This window comes from Juglans microcarpa x Juglans regia, chromosome 8S, assembly GCF_004785595.1.
Source record: "Juglans microcarpa x Juglans regia isolate MS1-56 chromosome 8S, Jm3101_v1.0, whole genome shotgun sequence".
In the NCBI taxonomy this organism is placed as follows: Eukaryota; Viridiplantae; Streptophyta; class Magnoliopsida; order Fagales; family Juglandaceae; genus Juglans; species Juglans microcarpa x Juglans regia.
The window spans coordinates 5,479,192-5,500,499 of NC_054609.1; the positions used below are offsets into that span (position 1 = coordinate 5,479,192).

At 29.2% G+C, this 21,308-nt stretch overlaps 1 protein-coding gene and 1 non-coding gene across 2 annotated transcripts; one reads left to right on the top strand and one right to left on the bottom strand.

The window, feature by feature from the left end:
* The first annotated feature begins 11,224 nt into the window (after window positions 1–11,224).
* TRNAR-CCU lies at window positions 11,225–11,297 on the top strand. Its single transcript has one exon. It is a non-coding gene; the product is annotated as a tRNA-Arg (tRNA).
* A 1,571-nt stretch (window positions 11,298–12,868) lies between these two features.
* LOC121244035 (probable LRR receptor-like serine/threonine-protein kinase At3g47570) lies at window positions 12,869–16,371 on the bottom strand. Its single transcript, XM_041142080.1, has 2 exons — window positions 13,583–16,371; window positions 12,869–13,461 (listed from the first exon to the last, which is right to left on the bottom strand). The coding sequence occupies exons 1-2, from the start codon at window positions 16,278–16,280 to the stop codon at window positions 13,061–13,063; spliced, it is 3,099 nt and encodes a 1,032-aa protein (XP_040998014.1). The 5' UTR covers window positions 16,281–16,371; the 3' UTR covers window positions 12,869–13,060.
* Window positions 16,372–21,308: the final 4,937 nt, after the last annotated feature.

A 21,308-nucleotide genomic window follows, 5' to 3' on the forward strand; every position in this document is an offset into this window, starting at 1 on the left:
AAAATAAGTGATAGACAAGGACATATTAATTAGTCTTTTCTTTTGTTTTCAAATATTTTCATGTTCTATGATTCCATTCAAAGTTGCAGCATTTTTATTTTATTTTTAGTTTTTAAATGATGTTTATTCTTTGTTTATTTTTTATTTTTTAAATCTGTCAGAATAAATAATTTAAGCAAAGCAATTTTCCAAAAACGTAGAGATAAAAATAATAAAGGCCAGCTCATGGAGTTCAGGGCCCGATGTGGCCCCTAAATAAATCAAGTCAACGCTTCAAAGCGCGTGAAAAGTCCTCCCACATGAAAAGACTGTTATGCCCATGTCATTCAAGTTTTATTAGTCAAGACACAGGTGTTGAATGAGTGGCCAACTTAGTAAAAAGGTTATGTTATGGCAGTGGCGAAAGATATCGGTACGTGGAATTAGTAGAATTCCCGACAAAGCGCAAACGGTCAAAACGGTGAGAACTGGCATGACGCATTAAATGACGGAAGTACCCCCCCATCCCATCAATTTCCCGTTTGTGAGTGGGGTCCAGATGCTATTACACACCACCGACCGACGAGTTGGACAAATCGGAGCCGTTAAAAAGGGCTTTGGGATTGGAAATGGATCGGAAAGATTTGTGAGTAGAATCATCCATTTTTTAAGAAGCCGAGGGCTAGGGATTTGTGAATAGCACCATGTGTTTTGAAAAAAATATTTTGTCATAAGTTATTATTTATTATTAAATATTTTATATTTTATAAAAAATAATTTTACATTTTATAAAAAGATATGAGCCGTAAAAATAAATAATGACTGATGCATAGAATTGCATCCCTCTATCCAAATAAATATAAACCTTAAAACCACAAATTGCATTATTTAAAATAACCTCGATATATTATATAAATATCAAATAACAGAATGCACAAAAATAACAATAAAATAAATATCAACTCACGGTAGAGTATATCACCCCTTTTGATAGCTAGATTGGGATTTACGTTTAGTTCATTTTCATAAAATTTTTAATTTCAATTTATTTCATATAATTATTATAATTTTTTTAAATTTTTACATAAAATAAAATAAATAATTCAACTTTTTCAAATCTCAAAACAAAAATAATATTAAAAAAAATATATTCTAACAATATTTTATTCAACTTTCATTCAACTTATATCATCTGTAAAAACAAATGAGGCCTTAGATTGTGTTTGGTTGTTAATTCATCTCAACTCAATTATTAATGAGATTCATTACTTTTTTAATTTTTATAAAAAATTTAAACTCATCTCAACCTATTTCATATATTTAAACACATCTTAACTTATCTATATTCAAATACATCTCAATATAACTCACAAAACATTATTGTTCATAGATCAACTCAAATTATCTGAAATTATCTCAACATCTAAATTATCTCAACATCCAAATGCAGCCTAAGAGTTTAAAATCTTAAACTCTAGATTTTATAGTGGAATAGCAATAAATATATAACGTAGATCTTATAATATTTATAATCATCCAAATAAATTTATCATATAGTATTAAATATTCAGTAAATATTATGGGATCTGAAATCCAAATCTGTTAGATCGAGTTACAACGAGATGGATGATCATTACAAGTCGTCTTCATCTACCAAAGGAGGGGTCACCTTCACTGTCGAGGGCTACTATACGTAGTTCTTGATTTTTTTATTATTATTTAATATTGTATTTATGTTTTTTTACTGATTTTATTAAATTTAAAGATAGTAATTTAGAAAATCCTCTTTGAAAATCTATTATTCCATCATATCAATGCACATGGAAAATGTAGTAATTTGGAATAAAAATTAAAGAGTAATATTAATTATAATTTTAAAGTATACAAGTTGCATATTTTTTAAAAAAAAGAATTAGATTTATTATTAAAAAAATATTTTTTTAAATAAATTCTAGATTTATCTTTTTTTAAAAAAAAATGCATGAAGTTTGTATATTTTAGAACTATTAATCATTTCTTGAAATTAAATACGTAGAGAGAGAGAGAGAGAGAGAGAGAGAGAGAGAGGGTACATATAGGTTCCGAATCATTGTTGAATCGAAGAATATGAGGTTTTTAAGGCAGAGGTGATACGATGTTAATGATGCGGTGGTCACGAGTTTCACGCGCCATGCGGCATGCGCGTCCTCATGATATTAATAATGTTTTATGGGAAACACTAGTACTTGGTACTTGCACCCCCCATTTAACCCAATTTTTTACCAAACGCATTAAATTCTATTTATTTATTTTATCTTTCAAATATTTATTTTTCTAAAATTTATTGAAAAGCGAAATATATAGAATCGCTCAACATTCGTTAAATTAATGGGCGGCTGAGTGGTTGGGTCTTACAAGGTTACTTTAGATGTTAAATTAAGAGTATATTTAAATATTAAGTTGAGTTAAATTGAGTTGAGTTGATAAAATATTATTAAAATATTATTTATTATTATTATTATTATTTTGAGATTTGAAAAAGTTAAATTATTTATTATATTTTGTATTGAGATTTAAAAAAATTGTAATGATGAGTTGAGATAAGTTGAGATGGATTTACTTTCCAAACAAAGCTTGAGTTGAATTGAGATGATAAAATATTGTTAGAATATTATTTTTTAATATTATTATTATTTTAGAATTTAAAAAAGTTGAATTGTTTATTATATTTTATATTGAAATATGAAAAAGTTGTAATGATGAATTGAAATGAATTGAGGTGGATTGAGTAACCAAACGAAACATGATCAAGGTTCCTCAACTTGAGAAAAATATCTACTTCTTTCTTAAACTTGAGGGCTTCGACGAACAGAAAAATAGATATATGATTAAAAGAATACTTTATTATTATTTATTATTTTTTTATCTTTTTATCTTTCTTTTAATTATTATTCACTATTATTTACTATTATTCAATATTCTATTATTATTTTTTCATTATATTCACAAAATAGTTTAGAATATCTCATTATCCAAACGTAATATTATTGGTCCTAAGACCAATTTTTGCTCATTTATTAATATTGTTTGAAATATGAGTCTTGCTATTATGTCATCTTAATTATGCTGATCATTTTGCCTCATTGATGTGATATTACTATGTGGTACTATATGACTTATTAAAAAATTTATATTCAAAATAAAATTTTGTTCGAAAACACAAGAAGATGACAACTAAAACTATATTCCCTTTCATGTTTGGATTTTTTTTTTTTTTTTTTTGTAATAAGCCACGCACGTGACATCATATGGTGTTACCGCGTTAATGGGACAAAGTGAAGGGTATAACTATGGCAGCATAATTAGCATAATTAGGACTGTTCATTCGAGTTCTAGCCTGAGAACCCAGGTATATCCGGGGCAGAACTTGGATTTCAAAATCGAGTTCGGGCTAGTACCCAAATTGAAACCGATTTTTAAAAACCCGGAACCCGAGTTTCGGATTGCATTCGATTTTTTATTTTTAATCAAAGCCTACATATTATGAATATTTTTTCATGAAAAAAAATATTGATGCATCATTTAAACTCCATTTATTTAATTTTTTAAATCAAAGCCTACATATTCATTGACCACCAATAAAAAGTCACGTGGAGAAGAGAGTAAAAAAAAAAACCTAAAATGGAAAATTCATCGGATATAATATACATTTTCTTTTTGAGTTTATGTCTAAAAGTTTCGTTTGGATGATGAACTCGTCTCACATGAGTTTATATTTAGAGTGCCTTCGACATCCAAACACAAGTTTCACTTTTATTGAATGTAATTCAATTTTCAACTCATCTTGGGCCCCACACTGACAGACATCATATCACCTCTTCTATTGTTTCATTTTCCATATCTCGGTTTCTTCTTTCCATCCCTCGATTTTCGTGTTTCCATTTGCTGGCTTTACACAAATGTGAAAGAATGAAACGCGACTGCATGGTTTTAAATTTTTTTTTTTTTGTTTACCGGTTGCGCCAGTTGTGACATATCATGTCAGGTGGGTCCTATATGTTTTCAATTTTATATAAATATATTCAAATTCATCTTAATATCCAAACATATTTAAACTCATATTAAGTGGGTCCCACAAAACTCACTCAATTATCTCAACTCACTACTATTTATAGAGAACTCAACTCAACTCAACATCCAAACGCAACCTTAGTTGCTAGAACGAAATACAAAAAATAAAAAAGAACATCAAAACATTCAATCCGAGGGGGGAAAAAAAAACCGAGTAGCATGTGGTTTCGGGTTTAATATCTGGTACTCAGACTGGGTTTTCTTAAGTTTTTTTTATGCGGGTACAGGCCTGAATTTGTTCCGGACTAGAACCTGAAACCGGAATCCGGTTATCCATTTCCGGACATGATTGGAAAAAAATCTGACCCGGATGAACATGCCTAGGCATAATAGCATTTCTCTTGAAATACTTATGGGGACAATAATAAATTTATAAAGTACACTTGATGCGTCTTTCTCTATTCACTTGAGGCTCTCTCAACTTTGAGCAAAATCTCGAGGAATGAATGTTTTAAAGGGAAATTATACATGGACGATTATTTCGTAATTTCTAAATGATTGTCTAATAAAATAATTTTTTATTTTATTTTTTAAATTCAAGCCCATCAAAATCAAGCAAAATGTATATAAATTAAAAAAAAAATCATGTGTATTAAATAGTAGTGCAAAATTTGTTTAATAGTTGTATGTATATTATTTTTTAATTATTAAAGCATGGCCATCCTCGACAATTTTCACTCGGCCGTATACAAATATTGTTTTTGAATTCTACTATTTACAAATTAGCGTATAACACCTTATTTATATTGTAATATTGTAATATTGTTATTATGGAATATTATTTTACTCGTAGCATTGGTTACGGTGTTCTATACTATTTAAAATATATAGATTATAATACAAGACTTGAATTAAAAATAATTATTGATAGAGTAAATGATCTTAATAAAAACAACAATTAATGAAACAAGATAACGTAGTAATGATTAACAAATATTTAGTCTTTCAAAATAGACAAACAGTAATAGATGAATGAAATGATCATTGTAATTTCTTAAGAGATGAGATTAAAATAATACAGAATCATTTGAGTATCATTACTTTATAAAAAAGAGTAAAAAGTCACTGATACAGGTTTTTAACAACGATAGATAATCCACTTTCTTTTCAAAATTATCATTTTTTACTAATTATTCAATTAAAACTGTAGAAAAAACTATTAGTTTAATTAATGATTATGAATCAATATAATTATTAACAAAAGATGCTATTAAACATCATATGGAACAAAAATATTCTTTCATACATATTAGATTAATACAGGTTGAGGTTGCTATAAAATTACTAACATGAAGTGATTTAAATGCTTCAGTACTATTCTGCCTAAGAGCTGAAAGACATTATAAATTTTATGACTCATTACTTACTATGGTAGAATCCAGCTTGTTCCAAGGTCTAGTTTATTTCAATTGTTACCCCAATTATTCATTTCTTTATTTGGTACTAATATTTTACATGCTTTAACATTGACTATTAAAACAAGTGGTTATCACATGATAAAATAATCGCATCCTTTAACTGTAGTTTATAGGATCCATTATAAACTTATAAAAATAATATTAGAGCCAAGAGCCCTTATTATTAGTCCAAAAGTCTATACATTATTATTACAATCTAACACACCAAATTCTAGTATGCATATCCCTAAACAAATTCATTAGAATCAAATTACTTTTCCTAATAAATGAAAGTTGGATAATATAACTCCATTATGTAAAATAGAAAACAATGCTATAGATAATCTAGAATACATAGATCAAAAGACAGATGGTACAGTCTAAATAGATTTTCAACTTTTTAAAAGATCATTTTCACATTATTTTTCACCAGCACCTTCTAGTTATCACACACCTAAATCTGTTCTTACTTCAGTCTCACAAAATAGATATCAGAATCAGATCTCTGAACTTGGACACCCAGATTCGGGGAGTTACACTACAAGACTTACAATAAGAGATTAATGAGATAAAACAAGAGGTTAAAAATCTGAAAACATCTAATTTTAAATTAGAAGTTTCAAATGAACAATTATTGTAAATTATATTATTAAAAATAGATAAGAATATTAATACCCATAATAAAGAATAAGGAGAATGCTCAACAACAATTATTAAGGATGAGACAAATAATTTCATTAACATCCTTGATAGAATAAATTTTCAGAAATGGTATACTGAAGTAATAGTTTCTATTAACCAATAATTTTCTTTTACAACAATTGTCTTATTAGACACAAGAGCGGATTTAAATTGTATCTAAGAAGGATTAATACCTTTCAAATATTTTGAAAAAAATAAAAGAAACATTATCCTATGTCAAAGGAACAAAATCAAATATAAATTATAAATTATAAATTATCTAATGCACATATATATGTAATAATGAAATTTACTTTAATATAACATTTATTTTAGTAAAAAATATTAATATCAAAGTAATAATGGGAAATCCATTTGTTGTTTTACTATACAATTTATCTGTAATAGAAGAAGGAATTTTTACAAAAATATTTGAGCAAAAAATTCAATTTAAATTCTTATTTTCTCTTGTTTCAAAAGAAGTCTCATTAAACAAAGAAATTAGATTTTTAACAAAATAGAAGATTAAAAGAGAAGAAAAAGAAATAAATTTCTTAAAAGAAGAATTAAAATACAAAAGAATTGAAGAACAATTAAAATATCTATTATTAATCCAAAAAATTAATAATTTTAAAACTATAGTTCAAAAAGAAGTATGCTCCAGCTTGTCAAATCTCTTTTGGAATATAAAATAACATATAAATAAATTACCTTATGAGAAAGAATTCTATGAAAAAAATTTTCGTACTAAAGCTAGACTAATTCAAATGAACAATGAATTATTGAAGTTTTGTAAAAAAGAAATTAATGATTTATTACCAAAAGAATTAATAAAAAAAAGTAAATCACTATAGAGTTGTGCTCCATTTTACAATAAAAATAGACAGAATTAGAATGAGGAGTCCCTCGATTAGTAATCAACCATAAAAAGTATTACAATGGATTATGTATCTAATTCCTAATAAAAAAAGATTTACTATCTCACCTTTATAATGCTACTATATTTTCAAATTTTAATATGAAGAGTGGAATTTTGACAAATTTAAATTGTTGTAAAAGATCAGTAAAAAACAACATTCACAATCTCATTCGGACATTATGAATGAAATGTTATGCTATTTGGATTTAAAAAAGCTCTTAGTGAATTTAAAAATATTATGAATGAAATATTTATTCATTTCACTCACTTTTCAATTGTTTATATAAATGATGTATTAATTTTTTCTTCATTTATTGAGCAGCATTGGAAACATTTAAATACATTTATTCAAATTATTAAACAAAATGGATTAGTTGTTTATCACCAAAAATAAATTATTCTAAAATAAAATTAAATTTCCTGAACATGATATCCATTAAAGAACTATTACTCCAATCAGTAGAGCAATAGAATTTGCTAATAAATACACTGATGAAATAAAAGATAAGGAACAATTACAAAGATTCTTGGGAAGCCTTAATTATGTTATAGATTTTTATCAATCTCTCAGGTTATTATGTAAATCATTATTTAAAAGATTAAAAAAAAATCATCCTCCATGGTTGAAAAAACATACAATATTATAAAACAAATCAAGTCTTATGTTAAAAAATTACCATACTTAAGACTCTTATCTCTTCATACTTTTAAAATCGTTGAAACCGATGCCTCTGATCTTGGTTATGGAGGAATTATAAAGCAAAAATTATCAACTAATTTTGAATAGATTATTAGATTCCATTCAGGATGTTATTTTCTACCCAAAAGAATTTCAGTACTATTAAAAAAAGAAATTTTAGCTATTGTATTACACATTTTTAAATTTCATGATGATTTATTAAATCAAAAATTTTTACTAAGAATAAATTGCAAATCAACCAAGGAAGTTTTGATTAAAGATGTAAAAAACTTGCTGTTAAAAAAATATTTACTAGATGGCAAACTATATTAAGTATTTTTTATTTTGATATTGAATATATTAAGAGAGAATCTAATTCTTTTTCTGATTTTCTATCCCGAGAATTCTTACAAGGAAAATTAAGTCATCCCCAAAATCAAAAGTAAAGTCTAAATCCTCATATGCTAGACCACCATCTCCTCCATATCCTTCACCTTGCCCTTTTGTAACTCCAAAACCATACACGGTATTGGAAACATTACAACAACCAATTAGGTTATTGTACAACTCATTCTTACTATTAGCCTTTCCAGAATTATCAACACATTCAAAAGCCGTTTCTCTTTATTCTTTTACTCATTCTCATATCTTTAATCCTTTACTTTTATCACAACCTTCTGCATCCTCTATTATTATTAAGACTCACTGGCATCCAATCTTCCATATTGAGTCTGAAATCCAGCACTTGTCTGATCCCAAAAAATTATTCGATGTCTTTCTCTTTTCAGATTAGCATTATATTCCACAAAATATTAAGAAAATTCAATATTTTTATAAATTTATATTAGTAGACACAGATTCAATTTCTTTTTATGAAATTCATTGTTCTCTTCAAACTCAACATTCTCCACCTGTATCTCTAATTATTGACTTTCATAAAGTTATCATTAAACAAGTCCTCACTATGGAACAATGGAGAAAAAATCCTTATTTGACAAGAAAATTTTCTCATTCTCATGACCCACCATATTATGATTATTACGATTACCAGTAGACATGAACAAAAATATTTTTAAAATAAAACAAAAATTTGCGTCATTCTCGGTTCCTTCATTTTGACAAATTACAAGAGATTAGGACACTTGCGCGATTTTTTTTTTACTGTGGTGAGATTATTATGGACCTGAACTTTTCTTCTTCCTATCCATCTCCAAGAAAGCTTAAGATTTTCTCATACCAAAATGATTATACACCCGTATTAAAACATTGTTCGTCACTTTTCTTTTCTCCATCGAAACAAAATTAAACTTGATTGTGAAATGAGAATATGTTATTAAATCTCATCCCTCTTTCAATACCATTATTTTCTTAACCCGCCAATTATCCGTCAAACGGTGAAAAAAATATAATTATGATCACATTGCAAAAATGATAATTATTCCATTACGTATGTTCTTAAACCGGTTATACCGCATTTTATTATTGTTAAACTATATATTATTATACATATCATATTCTTGGTTTACGTTATAAACACAAATATTTTTTATATTAGCTTATGTGACAGAATTTCACATAAATAGTATGTTTGATGAGTAATAAATAAACTTACAAATAGATTTTTATTCCCTCCCCCTACATGTGATAGGGTAAAAAAATTGTGGGATTTATTTTATTAGTTTTAACTAGATAAAAAAAAATTTTCTTTAGGGGATGTTTGGAAATAATTTCCATTTTATTTCATTCCATTTCATTTTTTTTTCAAATATCATTCAAATAAAAATACTTTCAAACTAATCATTACAACTTTTTAAAACTAATTATTATAACATTTCTAAACTTTCAAATAACAAATAAAAAACAATTCAACTTTTTCAAATCTTAAAATAAAAATATTATTAAAAAATTATATTCTAATAATATTTTTACTTTATAATATTTTTTTTAACCCTTTTTTTTAAATATTACTTAAATCAAACTATCCCTAAGCATCACTTTAATCTTGGTAAAAGAGATCCTAGCGAATACAAAAGCCCAAATACATGAGCAATTGGTCCCAATACATGCATGAAAGCTAGAATAACATACTAGGTCAGAAAGAATAATTACTATTTTTTATTACTTTTTAGGCAAGAATAATTACTAATTACTACTATTGATGCATGAGTGGGGCTACTATGTCGCCCCACTCTTACAGTTAGGCAATTTTTTTTTTTTTTTTTTTTTTTTAATACATTCAAATATTTTTAAAAAATAAAAAAATATACCAATACACTTAAAATCACTTCCTTAATTAGTAAGCAAAAAAAAAAAATTTTTTTGTTTGCCAAACGGTCAAATGAAGCGGTAAGAGTGGGGTGGCATAGTAGTGTTTCTCTTGATACATATATGTCTGATTATTTATTATTTGGATCCTGCTATGTGCACCGTGAAACTCTACCGAATTTTTGACCGACAGTGTAATTTTTTTTTTTGGCCTTGTTTTTCAAAGGAGGGGTGCTATTCTGCCGCCCGAGTAGCCCCGCTCGGTGTTACCGCTAGTTGCAAAGTAACTTTTTTTTTTCATTTTTCTATTCACATTTTTTTAATGTATTTAAACATTTTTAAACAATAAAAAAATATATCAATACATTTAAAATCAATTTTTTCATCATTCGGTAAAAAAAAAAAAAATACCGAGCGGTCAAACCAAGTGGTATGTTTGGGGCGGCATAGTAGACTTTCTCTTTTCAAAGTTTCAAATATTTTTTAAACAGAAATGCTAAACCCTTTTCAAAGTATCGCACATGCCTTGTCAATTGGTGGGGTTCTTTTTTTATTTATTAAATATCTGCACCAAACTTGTACATTTAGAGTTTGTATATATTATTGGAGAAATACTTTTGCCACAAAAAATTACAAGAAAATAAATTTACAAATTGATGTGTTTTGATACAGTATATCAGATTATAAAGTTACTTTTATTATAAAATAGATATAACAATATACATAAAATTACGTCAACTTATGGATTTAACTTGATATAATCTCTTCCTCTTCTCACGTCATTATTCTATTTACAATATGCGGATATATAGACATGTCATCTAAAGATGTGTTTGAGTACTAATCACTCTACTATTATTTAATATTTTATTGTTATTTTATTATTATTAATAAATCATGTAAGATCATCTCACCATCCAAACATACTTAAAAATATTCATAAAAGATTAAAATGAGTGGATTTAGAGGATAAAGAAATTGTTAAAAAGTTGACATATTTTCAAGATAGATGTAGCTAAGGCATGAAATTAGGAGCACAGCTAATTAAAGGACAACCCATTTACCAAAAAAATAATGAAAGCAGCTAAGCAAAACAATTAAACACTTTTGTCTGTTATTTGATTTTTCACCATAAAATGATGTGCCCAACCAAGTCATCATCAAGATATTTTGCGTTGTATATCAAGCATCCAAGCGCCTGTAGCTCAGTGGATAGAGCGTCTGTTTCCTAAGCAGAAGGTCATAGGTTCGACCCCTATCTGGCGCGTTCTAAGTTTTAGCCGTATGCTAAAGAAGTTAATTTTTTCTTTTCTTTTTTTTTTTTTTTTTTGGCATAATGCTAAATATAAATCCCGCGTACTCAAATTTGTACTCAAATAAATGAGTAAAAATATATATATATATATATATATATTTTATATCAATCTATATCAGTCTTAAATTTAAAAGGAGTACGCAGAGTTTGTACATCCAATAAATAATTTATTTCTGGAAAAAATTATTTATAAACGTGTACATGATCAAACAAATTAGTAAAAACATCAGGATATACATTGACATGATCAAACCCACTCACATCTGTCTGTATTAAAAAGTAATGATTTTTTATAGTAATGTAATGTCACACGTACACATGAAGAAGTGGGTAACGTAAAACTTTATTCTTATATATGTGCAAGGCATGCGCTCGGTTCTGCTTGATCAGGATAAAGGATCAGATATGATAGACTAATAACCACTACAGCATAATTGTCTTACCATAAGATAAAATAGTCCGAACTTTTCACTGTAAATTTGTGTCTGGTTTATGATTGCTTGAGATCTGAGATGGAGATGTTATAGTTGTGGAGATTTCTGGCTGGATTTCAATTGACTGATTTGATTTGCATCGACAGTATTTTTGTCTAATTTGATTTGTTGTATGATCAATGTTTTAAGGCCTAGTTTGGGTACTGAAAATAATTCATTACTATTTATTATTTTATAACAAAAGATATTTACAACTGTAAATTGTGCAACCGCCACGTAATCGTTTTGAAAAAATTGAATAAAATATAGAATCCACATGAAAAAAATTAATTTTTTAATAATGGACTACACTCTTTTTTAAAGCGACTACGCGACGTTTACGCATTTCACGGTTATATGTAGAATTATTCTTATTTTATTATTACTTTTCACATACTTTTCACCACTATTTAATATTTTATTATTATTATTTTATTACTATTTACAAAATACTTGAGCATATCTTACTACCCAAACGCAACTAAATCCATTCATATATGTAGGAACACATTTTAACCCAACTTAAGAACTGTAGCAGCTATATAGGGACACTTTGACCATATCATTATATATAGTAGGTAGGGATATATTTCAATTCAGCATAGAATTTGTAGAAGAATATTTTGATTACATAGACCCTACAAGCTCCCTCTCTAAAATTGTCATGACAGCCCAATATTGTAAGAAATCTTAATTTTTTAAACTATTATTATTTTGACAATTTTGAATAAGAGAGGTAGATGATTTTTTCTCTATAAATCCCATAAAATTTATTATATTTACAATATTTAAGAGATTATCACTCTTTTTGAGTAAAGGGATATTAATTTTCAAATTGGCCATTTTTTTAAAAGTAATGATAAGCGGAAGTTTTATGTGTATAAATTTCGTGCAAGCCTTTGTAAAAAGATAAATTTTACTTGAATAAATGATTTTTTTTTTTATACATTTTTAGGATGGGATCCAATTTGTTTACAAAATACCTTCGCGAGACTTGTATACTTGAAATTTGTATAGATGATTATTCTTTTCGTAAATTTAAGACTCAAACTAAGCGATGGATACGTTGTCGTCTTAAATTCAAGGATTGCATCCCTCATTTTTGTAACGAAATTGAACTACTTATTAAAAAAGAAGATATTATGTGACAACAAAAATGTAAAATTGCTTCTTATTTCCCCCAAGCAAAATGTAATATATACTGCTAATCAATCGACCCTTTAGTTCTTTCTCTGTGCAATACTAATTCCGAGAAGTTTTTTCTCGAATCGAATGCAACTCTTTCAAGACATCCTTGATGTTCATCCTTTCCCTTGGAAATTCCATGGAACAAGCAACTCCGATTCCAAGTATCAAACTCAAGCATTCTCTGATTTTGGAACTAATTGTGATTTGACTCTGAATATAATTGGGAGTCTCATTAGTTCTTGTCTCTCCATGCTGATCTTCTCTTTCCCAAAGAAGAACAGGATCAATAACATCAACCAGTCGTTCAGGCAAAGCTGCTTTGACAAATTCATGTAGCATAAAGCTGTCCTTGAACATGTCATCAGTTGGCCTTTTTCCTGTGAACATCTCCAGCAAGAGTATGCCATAACTGTATACATCACCATATGTTGATACCTCGTTTCCCATACCATACTCTGTATATTCACACAGATCAACATGTTTGTTTGAAAGGAAAATGAAAGTAAGTACATAATCTTGGAATTTGTAATAAACTCGAGATGGAAAGAAAAAATGTGATCTGAGAAAAGAAAATACCTGGAGGAGCATAACCCACAGTTCCTCTTACTCCAATGGAGCTTGTTTGATCAGTTGAACAATCTTGTGCGCGCTCAATAAGAAATCTCGCCAAGCCGAAGTCACCAACATGTGCAGTCATTTCTTCATCGAGAAGAACGTTTCCTGGCTTGAGATCGCAGTGAACAATCGGTTTATCGCAATGATGGTGAAGATATTCCAATGCATTAGCAACATCAATGGCAATATTCAACCTTTGAAGAAGACTCAAACTCTGTGGTCTCTCTAGAGCCTCATCATCATTTGTTTTTGGATTTGGATGCAACCACTCGTCTAGATTGCCATTTACCATGAATTCATACACCAAAGCCTTGAAATCATGACCTTGAAAGTCAACACTTGAACAAGCTGAAAGTACTTTTACAAGATTCCGATGTCTGATATTTCTTAAAGCTTCGCATTCAGCAATGAAACTCCTAGAAGCTCCATGGCGCAAGAGGTTGAGGACCTTGACAGCAATTGTACGAGAATCCTGATCAAGAACTCCTTTATACACTGACCCAAAGCTACCAACACCAATTAAATTAGCCGAGGAGAACCCGTTTGTAGCTTTTAGGAGGCTTTGGTAAGATACATTCAGAAGAGAATTTTCTGAGTTTCTTGAAGGGTTTTCTTTTCTCTTCTTTCTTAGAGAAAAAAGTAGACACAACAAAACCAAAGCGATTCCAAGAAGTGCAGCAAGCAGAGAGATGATCAACTTCAAGGTACGGCTCAGCTTCTGCCCCTTCTGGGATTTTTTGAATTTACATTTAGGAAGCTGAAACTCTGTTATCCCACCACAGAGCTCACCATTTCCCTTAACTGAAGTTGCACTTGCATTACTGAAAACTCCTTTTGTTGGTACCTCACCCTCAAAATGGTTGTAAGATAGATCCAATTTCTCCAATAAGTTGAGACGTTCCAAAAACTTTGGAATTTCTCCAGACAAATTGTTGTTAGAAAGATCTAAAAGTTCAATACCTCTTAATGACTCCAATGATGAAGGAATGGGTCCTTGGAAGAAGTTTTTTCTCATGTCAAGAACTTCTAGTTTTACACAGCCGCCAAGACTTGCTGGGATTTCACCAAATAACTTATTTTCAGAAATATCTAATCTTTCCAGATTTTTCGAGTTTCCTATTTCCATGGGGAGGATACCAGTAAATTGGTTTGCAGACAAGTGCACAGAAATTAGTGAGAATGAGATCAGACCCATGACTTGTGGAGGGATAATACCACTGAGCTTATTCCTAGAAAGAACCAATTCAAACAAATTTTGGCACTTAGCTAGGCTTGGAGGGATTGCACCATGAAGGTTATTCATTCCTAAATACAAATTTATCAATAGTGTTAAGTTCCCTAGAGAGGCTGGAATGTTCCCTGAGAGATTGTTTTCATATAAATCCAAAATTCTTAACTTCCCAAGGTAGCTGATCTCAGAAGGAATACTACCTGAGATTGTGTTCTTGCCAATCCCCAGCGTCTCTAAGTTGATGAGATTTCCTAACCCTCTTGGAATGCTTCCAGATATTCTATTTTCTCCTAGACCCAGTAAGCTAAGAGTAGTGGAGAAGTTGCTAATGCAATTAGGCAACACACCGCCAAGGTTATTATTATTTGTAGACAATATCCTGAGATCCGTGGCATTAGTGAGAGAGCAAAGAAAACCTAAGTCATTTCCTCCACCATGTCCAAAGAGATTGGAGTGAATGGAAAACGCCTCAAGTCTGTAAAGCATTTCTACAGAGGGAACTTTTCCAGTGAGTTTATTGGAGTCTATATACAGGCCATATAGATATGAAGCGTTAGCTATTGAAACAGGGATAGATCCAGAAAACTGATTTTCAAAAATGTGAAAATGTTGGAGATTGGGTAAGGTGATGCCCATGTCCCAAGGAAGACTCCCATGTAATTTGTTCTCTCCTACATCAAAGACTATGATAGAAGAGAGATTAAAGATTGATGGAGGAACTGTACCGGCAAATCTATTTGAACCCAAACTAAAAAGTATTAGTTTCGTCAGCTCGCCAAAAGATTCCGGAATACTCCCCCCCAAGTTGTTATAAGCAGCATCCAATACTTCAAGAGAAGATAAGTTTCCAAAAGAAGGAGGGATACTTCCTATTAGGTTATTATTGTAAAGAGACAATCGTCGGAGCTTGGACAAGGTGGAAAGCTCTGCTGGGATTTCTCCAAATAGTTGATTATAATGAACTCGGATGTAGAAGAGATTGGCGCAACCAGATATATTCCTTGGAATTTGGCCACTGATACTGTTGTTGCCTAATGCCAAGATTTGCAGTCTGCGCAGACGCCCAACTTCTGGAGGGATTATATGAATAAAGCTGTTGTTTAAGAGGGTTAGTTCCCTAAGAAAACTCAAGTTTCCTACTTGTGGTGATATGGAGCCCCCCAGATTTTGGGATTGCACGTCCAATTTTGTGACCCTCTCATGATGTTTTCGACCACATGTAACACCTTGCCATCTGCAGAAATGGATGCTATCATTCCAGGAGCTCAGGAAACCAAGTGGGTCATGAGTTATCTTGGCCTTGAAATCCAGCAAGGCCAACCTGTCAGTCTCATTCCCTGCGCCAACCACAAAGGTGATCGACGAGACAAAGCAACAGATGAACACAAAATACTGCATGCAGAAAGAAGATGATGATGCATGCGCCATCAATAATGGCTGAATAAACTGCTTCTAACAAAGGCGGGTTGATAGTTTTGCTAGCTGTTGGTACCGATATGTGGGTATTTGCTTCGGCAAAACAGAAGGCTCTTTAGCTGTTTAGTTTAGCAGCTCAAAAGGCGGCATAATATATATACATATGTATGTATGTGTGATGCATGCATGGATGTATTTAAGTGGGTTGCCTTCTTTCTGGATGAAATTTGCTCTCTATACATGTCTTCACTTAGGGTAAAGAAGTTCAAGTTTGATGGCTAGGTGACTAGGTCCTTAGGTGATGACTTTTTTTTCTTTTTTGTAGGCCTTAGGTGTTGAAATTTAATGCCATGCATGTCACGCTCGCAATGTAAATGCAATTATATTGGCTAGATTTTCTTGCCAAGAACGTGTTTCTCTCTCTATCCATGTTTTGGAATGATGTGCATGCCATTAAGTCATGAAGTCAACTTTATTCCTAGCCCATGCACTTTATGCTTTTACAAGGGGTGTTGGATCATTTATTCAAATCAAGATCGTAGTGGTTTGAGACTTTTGATTGATACACACCATATAATAAAGTTTGATTTTTTTTGTTTTTATTTATCAGTGTGTAAGAGATAAGTAGTATAATCAGGATCGATTTGTTTTGTTAGGAGATTAGACGAAACTTTAATATCAATGGAGGAGATTGTTTTAGTCAATATTCATCCTTTGCAATCGGTAGCATGTGCAAGATACGTGCTTGATTCCTCTATTCGAGAAGAAAATGTTACTTTGTGACATTGTCTCGTGATTTTAAGCACCCCTCGTGTATTTTTTATTTTTAAACTTTTTTTTTATAAATCTTTAAAAGAAAAAGAAAAAAAAAAAGAAAAGTATAAATATACCGGGACATGTCTCGGTATAGATCAGAACGTACGGTACCTTTTTTTTTTCTTTTAAATATTTATAAGTGGAAGGAAATCTTGTCTTCATTGCTTTTTTTTTTTTTTTTTTTAATCTTAATATCAATAAATTAAGTGGATTTATTGCGGTAATAAAGACAATACAATGAAAGGTCTTCAATGATATTTCCAGTCACTTTCCTTAGCAAGAAACACAAATGGTAAAACTACCAAGTTGCTTAATTTTCAAAAATTTTATGTATATTCACTTCTGCGTACTCTTTTACAGACTCTATTAATATGATTGATTGTGATATTTTTTTAATATAAAATAACTACTTTAACTAATTACTTCATGTGTTTAATGTGAGATATTTTTACGGTCAACAATTTCATCAAATATATCATTATGATTGATCATGAATAAAATGACATTAATTAAATAGATAATACGATCCCACGTGTCTCAATATATTGGCTTAGCTAACACATGATGATGAGCAACAATTGCCTGTCAAGATTAAGGGATATTGATCCTTGCAATTCTGTCAACATGATTCACCTCATCATGTTAGACTTTGTTAAAATAATAAAATTATTTTGGGTATTTTAAATAATAATGTAATAATGCAGTATTCCATTTTTCTGATAGAGAGTCGATTGATAGAGAGTCGGTCAACTATATACATATATATATATATATATATATATATTTATATATATATGTATGGTAATCCAAAATCATGGAGATTTTGAAGTGTAGGAGAAATGTGAATCCCATGTTGAGTAATTGTAAAATAGACAAGATGTTTATATTGAATCCTTCTTACCATAGAACTGTGAGGGTTTCAAAAGCTGCCTAGCATGCCACCAGCTTCACGAGCCGAGATCCGAAGTTATTTTTGAAATATTAAGGTCTCATTTAGATACAAAAATAGTTTCGTCTTATAATTATAATTTTTCTCAAATTCACTTGTAAAATATAATGAATAATTTAATTTTTTCAAATCTTAAAATAATGATAATATTAAAAAATAATATTTTATTCAACTTTTAATTTTTAAAAGTATTGTGCATTCTTTCCAAAAAAAAAAAAGAGTAATTGTATGCTTACACAACTCATGACTATATATATAACATTACTCATTAATGATAACTTCTCAAGTAAATTTTTTGGACAACTATAAATGTTTAATAAATTAATGCATTGTTGGAGGACCAACAAAGTGGAGGAGACCTCAAGTCAATACGTACGTGAACAACTTTTACAATTGGAGCTAATAATGTATTCCTCAAAATATATATGGTCGATAGGGGCTAATTAATTATAAGAACCTGAGGACCGGAGGTGATGTCCTCTAGTTAGAGGATGTTTGAGAAATGAGATTAGATGAAAAATTTGTGAATATATAGTAGTAAAATTATTTGAGTTTATTAAGATATTTTAATAAGTTTTGAAAAATGAGAGAGAAAAAATTGAATAAAAATTTTATAAAAATAAAATATTGTAAGAATATAATCTTTTAATATAATTTTTATTTTAAAGTTTGAAAAAGTTGTATTCTTTTTTGTATTTTATTTGAAAATTTGAAAAACTTGTTATGATTAGATTAAAAAGTTAAAAATTTGAAATTAAAAAGTGTTTTCATGTGTTTGAGTGATATTGCTTAAAAGTGAAATTATAATAAATTATGATATGAGATGAGAGAATTTGTGTTGGGCCTTGTTTATTTTCATAACTTCTTTTAACTAATCTTATCTAATCATTAATATTTTTCTAAATTTTCTCACAAAATAAAATAAAAAATTAATTTTTTTAAATCACAAAATAAAAATAATATTAAAAAAATATATTCTAATAATATTTTATTCAACTTCTAACTTTAATTTTAATTTATTTTATTTTATCTGTAAAAACAAACAAGACGGATAGAACTTGAAGCCAGTTTGGTGTCCTAGCTAATTCTTGGTTATAACCTAAAAACCTTTCGATTTGGAATCCCCGATTAGGGTTAACGTTTAATTATATGGCAGAAGAAGCATGCAATAGTTCATTATTTATTTTTCAATATATATAATAATTATCCTCATCTCTATATAATATAGTATTTAATCCTATTTTCCTAAATGTCTAATTAAGATCAAGATTCAAGACCAATCTGTAAGTAATGATGATGACAAGCTAGACGTTGCAAGTAAAGATGATCATGACAGTGTTTGGCAGCTAGCTAGCATGAATGATTACGAACGTATAAACTACTGCTAAGTTAATTAATTCATTTCTTTCATTGAAACTAATACATATATGCATGGTTATACCATTTATAACAATATTAATGGATGATGTGATCTAATTTTAAGCATGCATAAATATATGTATGATAAATGTTTTAATCATAAAAAGATTTCATAAAAATTAATTCACAAACTGACGTGATTTGACATGGTATATTAAATTATAAAATTATTTTTATTGTAAAGTAAATAATCTAATGTATAATATAAAATCACGTCAATTTGTATGTTTATTTTTATGGGATCTTTTTGTGGCTGTAACACTTCTCTTTATATATAAAGCTGCCTGGCATGCCACCAGCTTCACGAGCCGAGATCCGAAGTTATTTTTGAAATATTAAGGTCCCGTTTAGATATAAAAACAGTTTCATCTCATAATTACAACTTTTCTCAAATTCATACACAAAATATAATAAACAATTCAATTTTTTCAAATCTTAAAACAATAATAATATTAAAAAATAATATTTTAATAATATTTTATTCAACTTTTAATTTTTAAAAGCGTCGCGCATTCTTTCTGAAAAAAATGAGTAACTATGCGTTTACACAACCCATGATTATATATATATATCTAACATTACTCATTAATTATAACTTCTCGAGTAAATTTTTCGGACAACAATAAATGTTTAATAAATGTTGTAACTTTCTTTTTTTATGTGTTTATTTCTTTGGAAAATACTACTCTTACCGTTAGTTTTTACCGCTAGTTTCTATCGCTGTAAATTTTTTATTAATATTTTTTTTTACTTAATGATTAAGTAAGTATTTTTTAATAATATTTTGATTTTTTTATTTTTTAAAATATATTTAAATGCGTTAAAAAATACATATAAAAAAAAAATTTCATCCAAAAACAACTAGCGGGAGCTCCAGCGGGAGCTCCCAGCGGTGGGAATAGCACCGCTCTAATTCTTTTATGTACTCCAGGTCCTCTTGATGGTTTAAATCCGGCTTTTTCAGCCCCATTTATTCACAATACCATTTACTAGAATCAATAATTAGTATATTCACTTATCATAATGTAGAAAAGGAATCGTGAAGAAACATTACCCCCTTGAAAGTATAAAAGGACTAATTAGTCATTCCTAATGATAAAATGATACAATATTTAACTCCAAATATTACTTCTAACTACAGGAAAGTGGATGCATTGTTGGAGCACCAACAAAGTGGAGGAGACCTCAAGTCAATACATACGTGGAAAACTTTTACAATTGGAGCTAATAATGTATTCCTCAAAATATATATTGTAGATAGGGGCTAATTAATTATAATGTATTCCTTAAAAAGTATTTTTATGTGTTTGAGTGATGCTTAAAAATGAAATTGTGACGCTTCCGACTCCCACGTACAGAAATACGAGAATGGTGACATCAGGATGATGAGAACACGGTCACGCATCCCAACGATAGTACTAAATGTGTGTACATACAATATTGTACAATAAATAATGCAGCGAATAAATATAAATAAGTCATTTAAGTACCAGAATTTTAAATACAAATATTCAAAATAAATTATTTTTAAAAAGTTATACAAGCATCCCAAATAAAATATAAAACAAGTCCCAAAACAAATACGAGTGTTCCTAATCACTCCTCAGGCGGAACCGAATCCTCAGGCTCACCCTCCTCTTCCTCTACATCAAAATCTGCATTACCATACAATGGTATCGCAGGTAAGTATAAACCAAATAACCATGAGATAAAAACATATTAATGCAACCAACATGCATGCATATGAAGAAATATTCGACAAACCCAAAATATCATTTTCTCCAAAAATGAATATTTTCCAACACACGCCAAAATCTTATTTTTTGGCCCAAAAATAATAATCCATCATTTTCTCA

Bases quoted from the DNA above. Each gene is read 5' to 3' on its own strand.
- LOC121244035 (XM_041142080.1), bottom strand. From the start codon at position 16,280: ATGGCGCATGCATCATCATCTTCTTTCTGCATGCAGTATTTTGTGTTC. The intron at 13,462-13,582 runs GTATTTTCTTTT...GTGAATATACAG, and splicing joins TGTGGGTTATGCTCCTCCAG to AGTATGGTATGGGAAACGAG.